The sequence below is a fragment of the Antrostomus carolinensis genome, unplaced genomic scaffold (assembly GCF_000700745.2).
Source record: "Antrostomus carolinensis isolate BGI_N321 unplaced genomic scaffold, ASM70074v2 scaffold16208, whole genome shotgun sequence".
Classification (NCBI taxonomy): domain Eukaryota; kingdom Metazoa; phylum Chordata; class Aves; order Caprimulgiformes; family Caprimulgidae; genus Antrostomus; species Antrostomus carolinensis.
Genome location: NW_010333845.1, coordinates 24,025 through 41,791, shown reverse-complemented (window position 1 = coordinate 41,791; position 17,767 = coordinate 24,025). Strand labels below are relative to the sequence as shown.

The 17,767-nt window shown below is 41.5% G+C and overlaps 1 protein-coding gene across 1 annotated transcript in view; it reads left to right on the top strand.

Moving 5' to 3' along the window:
* DEPTOR (DEP domain containing MTOR interacting protein) overlaps positions 1 to 17,767 on the top strand; it is a gene marked incomplete at its 5' end in the record, with an annotated part of 47,354 nt that overhangs the window by 22,414 nt on the left and 7,173 nt on the right. The window contains 4 exons of the mRNA XM_010174017.1: positions 1,289 to 1,474; positions 2,241 to 2,375; positions 5,252 to 5,322; positions 5,990 to 6,094. Of these exons, the coding sequence (XP_010172319.1) occupies positions 1,289 to 1,474; positions 2,241 to 2,375; positions 5,252 to 5,322; positions 5,990 to 6,094 (497 nt within the window). The remainder of the gene's footprint in view (positions 1 to 1,288; positions 1,475 to 2,240; positions 2,376 to 5,251; positions 5,323 to 5,989; positions 6,095 to 17,767) is intronic.

Genomic DNA, 17,767 nt, shown 5'->3' with positions numbered 1-17,767 from the left:
GATAAGGACAAAGGGAAAGTGGACCAGCAGGGCTCCAGACTCTGGATCTGGTGTAGCACATTGGGATCTGCTGCTTTTGGACCACACATGCTGGGCAGAGCTGAGACCAAGGCAAAAATTTGGTGTCTGTGGCAGGAGGCTGAGGCCAAATGGCTGTCATGTACTCAAAAACTTGGCTGATGTCTGAGTGCATATCTATGTTGTTGTTTACACTTCACATGTAAGTGTGTATAACACACCAGTTTTTATGATTCAGTATTGGAATAAATTGCAGTTTATAAACTAGGTAAATCCAGAATCTAGATCCTTCATGAAACAGGTCAGCTGTGGGAAATAATTTCTGTGGAACATGATCACAGGAGCTAGGTGAAGACGAAGAAAATGCAGCCAAAACATCTACTGCAGCTGTTTAAGATCCTGCAGTACTAATGCAGGGGGTGCTCCTGAGGGCTTTTCTGCAATCAGGCACTTTTGGGACCTGGCATAGAGCTCCATCCAAGTGCTGCATTTTTCATCGCTGTTAAGATGCAGCATCGGTGCAGCGAACACACAGACATTTCGGCGATGCTGCAGTCTGCAGGCTTGGCATTCTTGCTCTGACACCAGCAACCTGGGATTTGTTCTCAGTATCAAAACAGGTTGTAATTAAGGCTTCTGTCCATTATGTAAGAAATGATTTTTGGCAGGGTGCCTGTTCCCGAACCTTGCGTATCCGTGCGAAGGGAGGGAAGTGGCCTGCAGGAAGTGTCTGGGACACGGTGTCTGTGGTGAATAAGACAGAGGAAATACACAGGTCTCAATTCTCTGCTGCCCTGTAGCTCCAAACGAGGTAGTCAGTCAGAGCTCCCAAGGGCTGCCCTGGACTCATGAATTTACAAAAAACTTGATGTGAGGAGCTAAGTCTGGTCCATAGTGACCAGCAGCACCAAACGGTGTACGGAGCGGGCATGTGTGGAGATGGACCATTGTGCAACATGTCTGGGAAAGATAAAATACTTCCATTGTCACTTGACAAAAAGAAGTGCTTGTCATTAATCAAGGTAATGTAAAAGATTCCTCTTGGCAGTGGCCTCTGAAATTCCTACTTTGTCATTGATGCTATGAAAGCATGTATATTGAAGGTCCCATGTAAAGCTGACCACCTTCCTTCTTCTGAGCCTGCAGAGAGTAGGGGAGGGCTCTGGGTGTTGCTTCCTTACAGCAAAACATGCAGTGCACACATTGCAGACAGGTATGCTCTGGTTTCAGTCCTACCAGGCATAGACTTTCTATCCATTTCTTTTTCCAGTGTCCAACAAGCATCATTTTATGGACAGCAACTTGCTCTACCAGTGCAGAATGAATTTCCGACGGCGGCGGCGGTTAATGGAGCTCCTCACTGAGAAATCTCGCTTGATGCCAGAAAGTCATGACAGCCCGTTTTGCCTGCGCAAACAGAACCATGACAACAGAAAACACACCAGTTTTCTCTCAGGTGACTCATCGACTGTACTGCTGTCTGTAGGGCAGTGCCATGGGATGTTAAACAATCCTTTCTTGGCCAAGGGGATCAGTGCTTATCTGAAAAAAGCAGGGCAGGGTATCGTGTATCCCTGTTCATAGGGATTGTCCATTCACTTGATTTACCAAATCTTTAGCTCCTTGGAGTGGTTTTGCACCCGTATCAATAGCATGTCAGATGCTGATCAAAAATCAGTGTCCATGAATGAACTGTTTAAAATGCCTCCAAACCCAAAGTATAGTTATATATTCTATATGGAGTTTTTGAGAAGAGAAGAAGTGAGAGGAAGGGGTCCTTCAGGGTTTGCTGTTGTCCTGGTTTTTAGCTGAAATGGAGTTGGGTTTCTTTTTAGTAGCTAGAATAGCACTGTATTTTGGTTCCAGCATGGGATTTGTCATGATTATGTACAGCAAGAACCGAAAAGAATTTCTGTTATCTAGCAAAAACTGAAAGAATAAATGGGAACTAGAAGGAAAAATGAAAAAAATTATTTCCCTATATTGAAATGCTTCCTAGAAGTTACTGCAATGGGAGCAGTTCAGCCATTGTGTGAGCTGCAGTATATGTGAGTAGATCATATTCATGCAGTGACTCTTCTAACTATGGAAAACACACTAACCCCTTCTCAATGTTGTCAGTGAAAATGTGGCTTATTGCTATTGTTTTAAAGAAACCAGGGAAATGGGTTTAACAATTGATACCAGTTACTTTTCTCTCTGTATTTCCTCTCTGTTTGTAGTGAGTCCCACCAAGGAGATAAAGATCGTGTCAGCAGTACGGAGGAGCAGCATGAGTAGCTGTGGCAGCAGCGGGTACTTCAGCAGTAGCCCAACGCTCAGCAGCAGTCCCCCCGTGCTCTGCAACCCCAAATCCGGTAAGCACCAGCACAGGAGCCAGGGCGCAGACATCTGTTTGGGGAGAAGGTGACATGAAGAATGCCTAACGTCTCATCTAAGTTTATCTTTTCAAAGAGAGATGAAAAATTCACAATGTCACGGGTTTTGTAGTCCAGAGGGTACTATAATCATCCTCTAGCCTTGCTGAACACAAGCCAGATGTCTGCCTCCAATAATCTCTGCACCAAGCCCATAATTGTGGTTTGAGCTGCAGTTTATCTCTTAGGAGGACATGCAGTCAGAGATCCAGATTTGCCTCATCATTGCCAAGCCCTGAACCGGTTCAAATCTCCTCCTAGAGACATTCCTTTGGTGCAAGTCAGAGGAGAATTTAACCATCCAGTGGCCACTTGGGTTGCTATGAAATAACACAACTCAGAAAACAGCAATCTCTAAAAAAAAGAGGCAGCATTGTTTCAGCCTGTCAGGGACCATTTCAATGTTTTTGTTTGTTTAGGTCTTGCACCAGTCTGTTTAGGAAGGTAAAAGTAGTGCTGAAGCTTATTTTCCTTTTGAAACGATTTCCTATCCCACGCTGGAAGGTTGAACACACCCATTCTTCCACAGTTCACTTAAAATTGTTTCTTACTGTACATCTGGGAAGGGGAAAACGGACCAGGATAGATATTGTTTCAGCCTCTCCGTTTTCCTCAGAAACAGCCCTGAATTTCAAAGCAGAGTCCGTGCTGCCCTTTGTGCTCCTTATTATTTCAAATTTACCGGGTCACTGCCAGCAGCATGGGGAGTGTTGTTCAGAGGGGGAAGGCCTCGGTGGATACATGTAAGCTTTGCTTTCAAAGGGATGCTGGCATTTCAAGTGATTACTAGAGAGTGCCTCGAGCACTATATGAATCCTGTTCAAAACATTGACCATTTACTCCAGAGATGAGGGAGCTAAAGCGCATTTTTTTTGCTGTGCAGAACGGCCATCAGAAGGAAAGGTATCGTTATGGGAGCATTTTCTTTCTTTCTTCTTTTATCACATTTTCTTCCCTCTCCTTAGGCTCTACTGGAATTCAGTATGGGGCTCTAAATGAAAATAATTTGAAGGACTCAGTAGGATTGCATGCCCAGAAGCCACAGCCCCTTACACCAGACCTGCTGTGCAGCTGGGGTAATGCCCTCAGTGCTGGTGGCCATTGCATCCTTGGAGTACACTGCTGCTGGGCATTCAGCAACTTCCAGTGTGTTAATTCCTATATGCAGTGGGTTTGCATCTATACGAAGAGTACCACAGCATCATGTTTTAGTAGAATATTTCTCAGGTATACTTCCCAGAAACTCTCTGATAGATTTTGTATGGTGAACTCTTTGGCCCCAGTACATCATTACTTACATCCTGGAAAATTTTCTGGGACAGATAAAGCAGCATTCATGTGCTGACAATAAATGTGTATGTTATCTGAAGTGTGCTGACTATTCCATTCATTTATGGCTCTGATTATATATGAATTGTCAACTCATGAGTAGTGAGAACAAGTTTATTTTAATGCAGCTGATTACACAACACTGGAAGAAAAAGGATAGGCTGATGTTGCCCTTGCATAAATTCTTTATTTTTTGAAAAAAATTCTCCCTTAGGACTAGTTTTCAAACTCTGAATAGCTTTAAAAGACTCATATTTGAAAGAAGACAGCAACAGACTTATACACGGACTTATTTTTGAGAATTATACAATTACTGGCCATGTAGGATAATTTCTTCCATAGCGCAAGTACAGATCCACACATCATCTCACAGAGGTTAACATGAGGCTGTCAGATGTAAATGTTATGGAGGAGTTCTTAATCCTCTGCCGGACTATAAAGTGATTTTTTTCACAAATAGTTTCCTGCTGTCCAGACTCAGAGCATGTCACTGAACTGCATGCTCATAAACACAAGGCAGAGGTATATTTATTGTCAGATGAGTTCTCTTGCAGGCAAACACTTAAAAAAAAAACAGGTCATGACTTGACCAGTCAGGTAGAAAAACAATCATCAAACAAAAGACATTTCTAGAGGTATAATGAAGGGAGGCATGCAAGGGAGTCTTGTGGATGATTTGCTTGATTCTGACTTGTTGAATGAGCATAATCATTCAGGTGGTTTTTTGTTGACCAGGCATGCTCTGCAAAGTGTAATGCTGGCTAAATCCATGTCAAAAGTAAAAACCATCCATATTGGTTTGTATGCTAGAATTCTCACTGCTCAATGAATGTCATTAAGAAACTCATTAATGTCTTCAAATACCATCTGTGGTACCAAGTACCAATCCCCATTACATAGCAAGGCAAAGGGGAACCACCTGCAGAAATTCTCTAGTATTTCATTTCATGTAAAATGCCAACCAGCTGTAGGCTGTTCCTGGATAACATGGGGCTAGTTGTCTGTGCCTACCACTGCAGAAATCTCTTTGCTGGGATAATTCCTGAACCAAGCAGAATTGTCTTACTACTTAATTCTGTTGATTCAAACCCGACTCAGAAGATGAAATAGCAGAGAGCACCCAACATGCACAGAGCGAGCCAGTAAGAAAAGCTGCTCCATGCCAGGGAGGTCGGCCACTTGTTTCAACACTGGACACAGGAACAACTGCTTTGGATGTTTTTGATAGTATTTAGTGGATTTTGATTGCAGACAGCAAATTCTGTTGGCTAAGTGCCCTGATTTCCCAAAGATCTTGTCATTTGTACTCAGAGTTATTTTGCAGTCTTTTCCTTGGCTCTTTTACTACTTTTGAGTAAGTCTGCAAGAACTGAAGGAGAGTATGGGAAGTGGGACCAAAAAGATGTTATATCTGAACACTATCTTATTTATTAGGAAAAACTCTAGAGGAATGCTTATATTGAATATACATTTATGTACCTCCACAGTATTAAAGCGACCTGTGACTGCTGATGAGCTCTTGATGCCTGGAGCCCCATATGTAAGAAAAACTTTTACGGTATGTCTCCAGTGTGTTTCTTTATTTTCTACATGCTGTATGCATAAGGTAATCCAAACAGACATTTTCTGATGGGATAATTAGAGCTTATTTGCATTTGCTAAGGTTTGTACTTTAAAATCCCAAACTCCATTATCGGTACTTCCACACATTTCAGATCTGATTCTGCACTTGTTTATCCTGTGTTCATGCCAGTGAAGTACTGCTGACATAAATGGTGTGTAAAATGACATAAAGCCAATAACATTTGTGTTATACAAACTCATCTAGACTTTGTGCTCCTAGTAATCCACTCCTTGGACTTCAGGAGTGGATTACCCAAATTGAAGTTTTCTACCGAGGTCTTTCTAGACTATGATGGGACAGAAATTTTGATTCATATTCAGTATTAGAGAAATCCTTTCTATAAAGACAGTTTTGAACCTAGTCATTGAAAGCATTGCTTTTTATAGCCTCCAGGTTCAACAAAAACAGTTAATTAAAAGCAAGAGGAATCATCTGAGTAGAGCCTTTCCCATGAGTGATATCACTGCCTGTACACAACATCTTTTACTATGTGTTGGAAGTACAGAGACATTGAAATTATGTCTTGAACCATATAGATGGTACCTCCTTGAATTTGACTGAGCTGCCTGAAGGTGATCACATCCATCTCATCTCCTTTCAGATCGTTGGTGATGCGGTGGGCTGGGGCTTTGTGGTGCGAGGCAGTAAGCCCTGCCACATCCAGGCCGTGGACCCCAGTGGGCCGGCAGCTGCAGCTGGGATGAAGGTGGGTTTTAAAAATGGGACTATTTATTGCGGGTATTTGTGCTGCTCAGTGAAGGTTTTGGGCTGCCTGTACTTGGGAAGTGAGGGATGCTTTGTTTCCAAGGTTGAGTATCTTTGTCTCAGTTTCAGGTGTTTGTGCACAGAGAGTTCTGCTGCCTTTCTCCACACTCTTGTTTCTTTTATTCTGTCCTTGAGATTCTTCAAGTCCCTTTTCCATGTGAAACTCATTTACCCTTTCGAGGTTGCTTTCTTCATATTTTCCCTTTTTTGGGTTTTGTGTTTGTTGGGATTTTTTTGTTTTTTTGTTTTGTTTTTTCTTTCTGGTTGGTTGACTGATTTTGGTGGTAGTGATGTTCTGGGTTTTTGGGGGGTTGTTTTTGTTATTTTCACCTTTTTCCACCTCTGCATAGTTTTATCTTCCCCCTTTACTTTGCAATTTATGTGACTGCTGTTATGCAGCTTATGGACTTTGCCTATATAGGAAGAAATACTTATTGAAAGTGAAGCTAGCATCACCTGTTGTTCTTTATAAAGAGTTAAGATTCAAAACATTTTGCAAAGAAGAATGTATGATATTTCCATATTTCATAAAAAGTTGAAATAGTTTCATACATGATTTAAGAATAAATAAATACACATTCCATGTGAAGGCTTTGGTACTGCTAATGCAGAGTCCATTGACTTACCTGCAGGTTTGGATCACATCCTGCATACATCTGTGAATTAACCACTGTCTTGTACAGTGGGAAAAATAAAAGCAAAGCATTATGCCCAGTACAGATAAAAGTAGGAAAGGGAAACTAGCTGCTACACCTACTCTAATGTCCAGACTGGGCCAGATACAAAGATTAAATTATCAGTTGATGTCATATTATGTAGTATGGCAACAATACAGATGAAGGTTTCAGATGTGGCCAGCAAGTTGAGGGAGGTGATTCTGCCCCTCTACTCCACTCTTGTGAAACCCCCGTCCAGTTCTGGGGCCCACAACATAAGAAGGAGATGGACCTACTGGAGCAAGTCCAGAGGAGGCCACGAGGATGATCCGAGGGCTGGAGCACCTCTCCTATGAGGACAGGCTGAGAGAGTTGGGGCTGTTCAGCCTGGAAAAGAGAAGGCTCCAGGGAGACCTTATAGCGGCCTTCCAGTACCTGAAGGGGCCTACAGAAAAGATGGGGAAGGGCTTTTTACAAGGACAGGTAGTGATAGAACAAGGGGTAATGGCTTCAAGCTGGAAGAGGGTAGGTTTGGATTAGATATGAGGAAGAAATTCTTCACTGTGAGGGTGGTCAGACACTGGAACAGGTTGCCCAAGGAAGTTGTGGATGCCCCCTCCCTGGAAGTGTTTAAGGCCAGGCTGGATGAGGCTTTGAGCAACCTGGTCTAGTGGAAGGTGTCCCTGCTGATGGCAGGGGGGTTGGAACTAGATGATCTTTAAGGTCCCTTCCAACCCAAACCATTCTATGATTCTGTGTATTCTAAATTCATCCCAGTTTGCCACAAATTTTCTCCTGCCCTTTAATTCATCTGCCTTTCCCATCACACTTGCCCCAGCTGCCTCTTGCCCATATATTCACACCCACCAAGATGGAGGCAGCACATGCTGCCACGACTCCAGGGATGCGCATCCTGCCCATCGCATGATGCCAGACCTGCCACAGCACCCTCCTTAGCAAACGCACTACATGGGTTTCTCCTCTCCGGATGCTGGTTTTTATTTGTTTGTTTGTTTTAAAATGAAACTTGGAAGAACATACTGTCTTTGAAATACTTACTTTTTTTGGAGTATGGGCAGGGAAACCCCTGGGAGGGGGAATGGCAGCTGCAGAGCCTGTTGGTGGAAGCAGCACCCTGACACATCCTGCTGGGAAACAGCTTGATTCCTGAGGCAGCTGGAATTTTTAATATGTTTTATACAATATCTAAATGTAATATACAGTTACAATTTTTATATGATGAGTATAATTTTCAAGTAGTAATCTTACCTAAAATTTAAAGGACTTAAATTTGAAAATAATGAATTTGTTCTTGTGTATGTTCTAGATCCTGAACTTGTTAGTTTAGTACTTTACAGCATCTTTTACTCTCTGAATACAGCAGCTAACAATATAGTACATCCATTCTGAAACCTAGCTTGTAAAAATAACACTGTGGTGTCATATGTGTAATCTTAGAGATTTAACCTCTGCACTTGGCAGCTTAGAGCTGAATACAGTAGGGCTTTGGCTTGTTTTTACTTTTGATTTCATGCTGGCAGCCCTGTGACTGCACACTAGGATGTTTTAGTTAAGCTGAGTTCCTTCATATTGCACCTCTGAAACTGGTTTTATGTACCAAATTATGTCCTTGTATCTTCCCTTCATGCTCAATATGTGCTCATGTACTCAGGGTTACAGAGGTTTAGCTGAACCATTCAAGACATGACTGTAAAACAGTCTGCTTCCCTGAGGGGAGCAAACAGTATTTTAGACAGTAAAACTGGAATATATTGCCTTGAATTTGCACAAAAACCGGATCTGATAATTTACAAAGGTGCTATCTTTATATAAAATCGCTTTTCAGAGCAGAATTGTACATAAAACATGATGGCCATATATGAGTCCCTGTTGAGACACCAAAATTGGTACTGCATTTTCAGAAATGCTGAATATCTTTAGCCCCTGGTGAGGAAATGCCAGTTTTCTTTGAAAATAAAGGTTTTTGTTAAGGTGTTCCCATGGCAATAGGTATGTAAATTATAGTGCAGTATTTGAGATTTTTAAAAATCTATGTCACTTAATCCACCTGTTTACAGAACTCTTCAATCTAGCAACTTTAAAGGAATCGTATGATAGTCTTTAGATGACAGATCCTTGAAAAGAAACCTTCCCCTGTGTGGAAGCTGCAGGAGGGGCACTTTGAAAATAGACTATTGGGCATTGTAGCTTCTGGTGGGCTGGTGCAAGAGGCTTTTGTCTGGCAGTGCTGCTCTGAGCGCTACACCAAAGAAGCGCTAACAAGGAAAGTTGGCTGTGATGAAAAGGGCAAGAATTTGAAGAAGAGCCAAGGCTTGGTGTTGCAGTTCGTAGAAAAGTTCTTGGCAGTAGCAGCAGGGTTTTTCCTCCTAAGGAGATGCATCCAGTGTAATCATTTTTGGAAGTGTCTTTATTTGTAAAGCTTGTGATTTTGCACTTACCTCTCTTGGAGAGCACTATATTCTTTTTTTTGCATTACGCTGGATAAATTGTTGAGAGAGGACTGCCGCCTACAATCTCATTGTAGGACCTCACTTTGTGCACTTAAATCTCTACTGTGTGTTATATAAAACAGTGAACTTTAGAGGCTTAGCCTACCTGCAGGACCCTGTGGTGGCTTGCTTTCACTCGGACCTTGGCAGGGTTCCTGGCCTGCTCCAAAGCGCTGTGAATTGGGAGTCTGAGTAGAAATCTCAATGAACTTGATGGAGCTCTGACCACACACAGCGGCTGTGTGGTGGGCACGGCGCTGGGCAGCTGGGAGGGCACCCGTCTCCGTCACACATGTGCACCTCTGCGTGGCAGCATTTCCCATCTCATTATATGTGATGTCCTCTTCTGGGGGAATTTTCAAACAATTTAATTCTGAGAAAATCCTTACTAGCATGGTCTGCTGAAGAGGTATGAGAAGGTATGATGTCTTGAGTCTTGATACCTCTTCTGAGGCTGGTAAATAGGATTACCATTTACAGTCTGAGGTTTCAAGTATAAAGCTGAGGAAATAATTTAATAAATATCTTGTCAATTAGCTTTATTAGAGTATTTTAGAAGTGGTTTGTTGAAGTGCAGTTGCCTGTGACAGCCTTGTGAAGAGCGTGGTTGCAGTAAGCGCATTAACAAGTGGGAGCTGGAGGCGACACAGGGCTATGAAAGGAGTCAGTGTTGTGATATGTGCTTCTAAGTTATTTGCAGCTCTGGTTTGCTGTTTGCTGTCATCAGCAGTGGAAGACAGGAACAGCAAGATTTTGAAGTTCCCAGGTTGCTTTAATATTCAGTATTAAGTGGCTGCAAAATTCAGGTTGCCGTGGATAACGCGGCTAAATATTGCCAGCTGTTGTCAGGAAAATTCTTTTTCCCCTTTTTTCCAGTGTTTTATTCTGTAAGTTAAATTCTGTTTTTAAGGTACAAGTATTCTTTAGAAGTTACACAACTGGACTTCAAACGAGTGAATTAAATTGTGCATCACACTTTGTTATTTAGTGTGACATCACTGCAACAGTGTGAGAAAACAAGCAGACCTAGCTTAGTGTGAGGCATGTGAAAGAGACAAGTTGTCAGTCATTTTGCTGATTATCTGTTCTTCCCTTTGGCTGGAGAAATCAGTGCCCAGCTCTCACCTTTGAGGAATGCTAAAGAATATCTCATTCCTTAAACTGATTGTGAGCAAATTAGTATTTATAGCTGTTAGACCTAAGGTCTTTGTATCATACAAACTGCCAAAGGCCACCCAAGCTTTTCTATCCTGTTCTAATTCTTCTTCATTTCAGTTAGTAGCAGGGAGTTTGGAGGACCACATATGGTCACTGGTACCAACCCGTCTGTTTTGAGCTCTGCTTGGGGTTTACAGTATACAGCCGGGACCATTTCTATGGCTCTACTCTCCTTCTGATCTTTAAAAGCTGGCACAAGGAGGAGGTCAGCCTCATAAATTTTCTGCCTGTGCCATCGTCTTCTACATTCACAAGCATGTATTTCAGGTCTAGGTTCTCAAATGATTTCACTAGTAGAATATGAGCCAAATCTCAAGTGTAACCGAGTAGCCACTGTTTCATGGAGGAGGTTGCTGTCAGGTCCTTCGAAGTCATCAAGCCTGGTCTCCCTGCAGCCAAAGGAATGTTGGTACTACCTGATTAGTCCAGAGAGTCCAAATATTGCCACAGTCATAAAATATTACAGGCTCGGAACATAGAGGACTAAAAGCTACATATTATAATGTGCCAAGTGGGGAGAAAACCAACCCCAAAGCATGTGATATCAGAGGAATTGCCAATGCCTTTGATTCCTGCCACAGGAAGAAATTTGAACTGTGAAATTCTCAGGAGGTTGAATGTACCCCATGATGCAGAGAAACGCAAAACCCACTCCATGGTCCTTGCCAATCTGGCCTCAAAACTGGTGATTACTTAACTGTTTGACAAACAAGATAAAATCCTTAAAGAAAGATAAATATTCCCCCAGGAAAAAATATCCCATTTATGGCTGTGGCCAGTCTCCAGTGTTTTACAGGGTAGTGGGAAAACTAGAGAAGCTAAAGGCAGCCTAGTGGGAGCTTGAAGACTGGGATTTATATTATATAAATAAGGCACAATGAACATAACTCCGTTTAACCCTTTCCGTGAAGCTTAGGAAACAGAAGATCCCTCAGTGTTTGGAGCCGGAACTCTAACACTGTAAAGCACTGGGGAGATGCTTCAATGCTAATTGAAGGTATCTGAAGGGTACTTTCACTATCTCATGTGACTGAGCTTTAAATGGGAAGATGAAGTAGGTTTGGATAAATATTTATACTGTGCACTAGCATATGGTGTTGTTGAAGCAGATGCAATTCAGTCTTAGAATTCTTATCTTATACCAACATGTTACTGATTGTAGAAAAGCATAAATTACACGAGTTGCCATCTGTTTTCAATTACAGCATGAAAACACTGAGGCAGGTTGGTATTTTCCTTTAGCTGTGTTATCAGCTCACTGCTGAATTCGATAATTACATTAAAGTGAATTCAGAATGAATGTATTTGGTAATGTGAACACTCAAAAAAGTTGCTGACAAACTGCTTTTCTAGCTTGTCCATAAATAGAGAAGCAGCAGAGCTGAATGCGTATAGCACTGCATGCAATGAATGCCACTACTGTAGAGCTTGAATATAGATGTATATATAAGTTTCAAACATGTCTCCATAAGTAAGTGCCTCATTTTCTGATAGTATTTAATTATAAACTATAACATAAAAGTCCATTCTCCTCCCTAGTAATGTGGAAGCTGTATTCAAGCACCTATGACTTTAGAGAAATCTAATTTTAAGAAATCAGATTTGATATTTTACCATAAAATCTACTCTGGTTTTGCAAAGCCAAAGAAAATTCAAATAAGTTGTACCTCCATCTTTTACTTTATGCCACTGTAACCAGAACCTCAGATTTTATCCATCACAGAGACTGGACAGAGCGAGTTGATGGGGATAGCCATTAGACTTGAACATCTTGTCAGTTATGCTCGAGAAGAGCAGTTGTCACATTAGGATGTGTTAAGAGCATAGTAAGAACATAATGGTCAACATTTTGGGTGCTGTTTTTTTTCATTTAATATTTAATAGAAATCTTTCTAAAAGACTCCAAAGAAAACTCTAGTAAGGCAGCTGTGTTAGTCAGTAGCATCATGAGTCAACAGCCGTTGCAAAGGATCAAATATTTGTGAATGTGAAAATACTCAACTCTGACACTGATATGAAAAATGGATTAGTGGCTGGTTGTCCTTGACAACTGTTTAACAGCATGTATAGAAGTCACCATACTTTGCTGATACCATGAATCTGTGCCTGGGTGTTCCTGCTCTATGCTTGCCTTTTCTTTCTGGTCTATTCATCATCTGCTCAAGGACTTTGCTGATGAGCTGTGGTGATAATGCTGTAACTGACCCAAAGTTTCCATTTCCAGCAGGTATGTTTAATTAACTTCATTGGGTAGTTCCCAGATTTTTTAGAATTAGTCCTGTTACCACTTTCCGATAGGTTGGACCTACCTTAAAACCCTGGTACTCTTAACTATACTGGGATTATTGCCATCAAAATTATGATAGTAACGTAGTTCTATGAGTAGTGGGCAGCAGGCTGCATTGCACGCATTTCCTCTGCCTGAGAGTCTGGGGAATTCAGCCCTCTCACCAAACTAGGGGTTTCTCTTACTGAAGGAAAACGTGATTTTAGGAGCTGGGTTGTGCATCACTGCCAGAACATTGTCTGGTTGCCAAACAGAGAAAAGATTTGGCAAATCTTTCCTTTGCTTTCATTACAGAATCCTACAAGTGCGACAACAGAGGCCTTATGGCCTTGATCATCCTTTGCATTAGCACAGTGTCTTTAGGTTGATTGAAATAATGAAATGTTTTCTCAGCAGCCCCTCTTTCTCCTTGTCTTTGGGAATCCCAGTGCAGCACTGGATGAGCCTCTTTGCTGCATCAGCTACACAGTCTGTTTTATTCCTCTTCCATGGTGGAAGCCCTATCATTGTTAGACCTCTCTGAGTGGCAGGAGACTGTCTTAGAGACACTGTACCACTGGCCAGCTGGTGGAACCTGCCCTGTGGTGGCCACATGGAAGACAGAATTTGGATTTGGCTTCTCTTCTTTACCTTGTTGCAAACTCTCTGTGGAACAGTGCTGACCATTTTCCTACCAGAATACATAGATGTTCTTGTAAAGTACTGTGGGATCAGATAGGTGGAAAATGCCAACAAATCTGACACAATCAAAATGTTTGATGAGGAGATCCATTTTTACACCAGTACAAATGAGTAAAACTCCAGGTTTGCTAAAGTTTCCTTGTGTTTCTTGGGGCTGTGGTTCTCAGCATATGGTCTAGGTTTCCCAGTCCCAGAGCAACACGTAGATCCAAATTTACAGACTGGAGGATTTTGAAGCTGTTTTGGAGGATTAAGTGAACTCTATTCTTGTGGAGATGTCTCTGAATTCATGGTCACCACCAAGTAGATGGGGTGTGGGACTGCGCTCGCTTCAATGGACCATGGGCTTCTGTTCTTCTGAGTCAGCAAACTAAAATCACCTAAAAAAATCAGCCAGCTTTATATTGGACTAAAGCCTAGGTGCTTGCTGTGGCTATCATGGACTGTTATATGATAAAAGAAATAAAAAATCTGCATGTGAAAAGTCACCTCTTTGAAGTATAGAAAATATGGGAAAGATCCGCTCCCATGCAGTTGGGCAGCGCAGTGCTCAAGCGTCACTCCAGCAGGATGTAAACTGCAAACTGCACACACAAAAGAAAACAGAGAAAATTTCTTTTTATGATTTTCAGTCCTGTTTTTGAACAACAGATCCATGTTATTCACTATAGAGAAAGGAACTAAGACAATGGGAATTCCTACTTGAAATATAAAAGGAGTGGGTTTAGCTTTTTGAGTATAAATGTCACCTTCATCAGTGGATTTTCCTTTTTTCCCCCCTAAACTTATAGGTCACAGGTTTTGCAAGGTTTTACTTGCTTATCCCAGGCCTGAACTTTGTCCTGCAGAACAGTATTAGATTTCCAATAACTCGGTGTGATTTTTTCTGAAGACTCTTTTTAACAGAGAGAGAACTTTACTGGACAATAAAATTACTTTTTTTTTTTTTTTCCCTTACAACAACTGAAACCTTATGTAAATACAGAAAGTTTCATAATACCTCAGGGCTCTTTCTTCTGCATATACAGCCATGTAGTTGAGAATAGAATTGAACATGTTTGTAGGCCGGTCACCTAAAATGCTGTTGGGCAACAAGGGACCTACTGTACTTGTGTCTGTACATTTGTTCCTTCTCATCAATAGCAAATACAATTCAGACAAAAAAATTGTCTGCACTTTTGTAATTGAAGGTCAGTGGGTTTTTTAAATTTAGTCACATTATTTTAGTAAGAAGTAGCTTTCAAAATTCTTTTTGAGTAAGTGGTGTTTTATAGTAAGATAACCCAGATATCTGAACATGCTGCATTTATGAAAGTGCTTTCTCGGTTGTTTCTGAAGTCTTACAGCTGTAGCCATTCAGAAAGAGAGAAAGCAGTCTTGGTTTCAGCTGCACTGTAAAACAGGGCTGTGCTTGTGTTTCGATACAGCTTCCAAATTCCAGCCTGGTCTGTAGCCCATTGACTGGCGAAATCTAGTGCCAGCCAGAACAGCTGGGATCTTACCCTTGCTCGAGCTTTCTTAGGCTATTGCAGGTCACTCTTAGGTAGTCCAGGGTCTCTAAAGAGAGGACTGTAATCTGAAAAACTTATTTCACTGCTGGATTGCTGTGGAATGGCTGAGCCTTAAAAGGAATATCCTAAGTGTCTATAAAAAAAGACATAAAATTAGAGGCCAGTACAGTAAAATGCTGGCATTTTGAACTGCTCTCAACTGAGGATCAAAAGCATTTTGTATTATTAGGTTTAGTTGCAATGTCCATTTCATTTGGAGCCTTGAAGGCATCCTCAGATGCTGTTGGGTTTACAGGATTGTGGCTATGGCAGCTCTCTGCCCCGAGGGCTGTGGGGATGCTGCTGCTCGGCGGCCGCCTGCTTTACAGACCCTTCCCCACACTTCTCTGTGCCTTTTCTTGTTGCTGCTCAGGACACAAGCTGGCTTCCTTTCATGATATAAGTGAATGATTTGGGAAACATGTTGCGTTAAAGCCAAGGCTCTGTTTAGCCAGTCAAACACATGGAAAAACAATTGCACTTTTGTCTGTGCAAACAGAGAGCAGCTGTTTGTCTCGCATGGCGCAGACTGTTCCAGCTCCTTACAGTCTTAATACCAGAGGGTGCTGAGGGTGCCCTGCCTAGATCTGCCTGCCCTCGTAACTCCCTTGTTTGGGCTGGTTTAGGGCATATTTTTAACTATTATGGGCCCTAAATGCACCACATTTAGTTAGTTTAGCCTAATTATATTTGACCTTGTAGGTAAACTGATACATAGTTTTTAAGTTCTTTATTCATTACTTGTGTTTTTCTTTTAGCAAGTCTAGTTTATGTATAGATATACCAGAAAAATAAAACCAAAACCAAAAACCAACAAACACTAAAAGGTCAGCCCAAGCATAAAAAGACATTATTTCTAAGCTAAGACTCCGTGTTCTTCTGCTACAGATGTAGTATTTCACCCAGAGCCACCTTTAGCCATTTGAGTTATTTAACATTTTCGGAGCTGTTCTGTGGTAGGTATCAAATTGCAGTATACAATAAAAACACTTATAAAGTTAAGCATGCAGTCACTGGTTTGCTTTCCTGACGTGGCCCAGTCCAACTCAGCTTTACCTGTGGGTATTTCTCGCTGGGACTCAGATGAAGTCAGTCATTTTACACACCAGTTCCCAATTAGGGCCATGAGAAGCAGTGACCTATATTTCCCTATTCCCTATTTATGGAAGGTTTGCATTTCAGGGTATTGGGTCCTTACTGTTATTACTCTCCAGGTATCTACAGATAGCTTTGATTTACCTACATGAGTAACTCCCGTTTGCTGTGTCAGCATTTGTCTGACAGCTCAGCTGGGGAAACTGCCGCTGCAGAGCCGAGACTTGCGTGCAGACCGAAAGCCGCCCGCCCCAAAACAAGAGTTGTTCTCATGGGCTTTTAGGTCAGCTCTTTCCCCCCTCTAATTCATCCACTCTGCTTGTGGAGTTTGCACAGCAATGGTTTCATTCTATTCCCAGTGAAAAGAAAAAACTGAAATTCCCATTGATTCCCATCAGTGGGGAGGGAGGGAGAGACTGTCTGAATCAATGATGAGGCCCTTTGAGAATCTCTGACTTAATTTTATATTATGTGCCTTCTTATATTATATATATATTATTTTATTAGATGTATTTGTTTTTTATATTATGTTGTTTAATTTCTGATTTTTTTTTTCAGTTAGAGACTGATGAAGTTTGGAATACTATAAAAAATACATCTCCTTTAAAAAAAAAAAAAGAAGTATGTAATGAATGTATGCAATGAAGCCTTGCTCAGGCAAACCAGCCATAGCAGACCACAGGCACAGATCAAGATGGCGAGCTAGAATTACACACTTATGTTTGTAATTCTGTAAATGGAGTTGGTTTTCTCTGCTATGCATTGTGCCATGCTCTGCTGGTACCTGATTTCTCACCTGCTGATGGGACAGTGGGGCAGCTGAACACCAGTGTAAACACTGAACAAGAAATGCGTCCCTCTAGAGGGAAAATCCCGTGTTTATGCAAGACCTGGATACTTGCGTACTCCCACACCACCCACTCTACAGCCAATTACACATTTGCTAGAGATATTTACAGAGCTGAACACACAGCTGCAATTTATTCTGTTTCATCCAGTAACCTCAATTACGTAGAAAAGGACATTGCATAATTTTTTAACCTTCCGGTGACATGCAGTAGGTTTTGAATTGTTAAATTCCAGCTTTGATTTACTAATCCTAGCAAGATTGCATGAACTTATATTAAAAAAAAAAAAAAAAAAAGATAAAAGTCTAACTGGAAACATAACATTTAGGAGCTCTTGATTTTCATCTCTTTTCCTCATTCCAGTGTGACAATGTAAAGCTTAGCAGAGTGAGAGCAAATACTTCAGTGCTGCCTGTGTTTGCTTTTATTTAGAAAGATAGTCTTGTGTCTCAGGCTCTTCTGTGGCAGCACATTCAGCATCTCTGTGGCCTGGGCTTTTTGCTGAGCACAGGGATTCCTCTGCTTCATGGCTATGGGTTACCTATGAAAATAGAAGAGCCCCTGTATCAGCATAAATGCAGGTTGTGTCTGTAAGGGTGTAAAGGAAGTTGAGCCCTGTACCCTCTCTCTTCCACTGTTGTTTTGCCTCAGATTTCTCTGTGTTTGTTCCTTCTACCCTAACATCCATCTTGCCATTAATTTCACTGAGACTTTGAGTTATCTGAAAACTTAAGCTGCAGTTTACTGATCTGAGTGTAAGCTGCTGCCA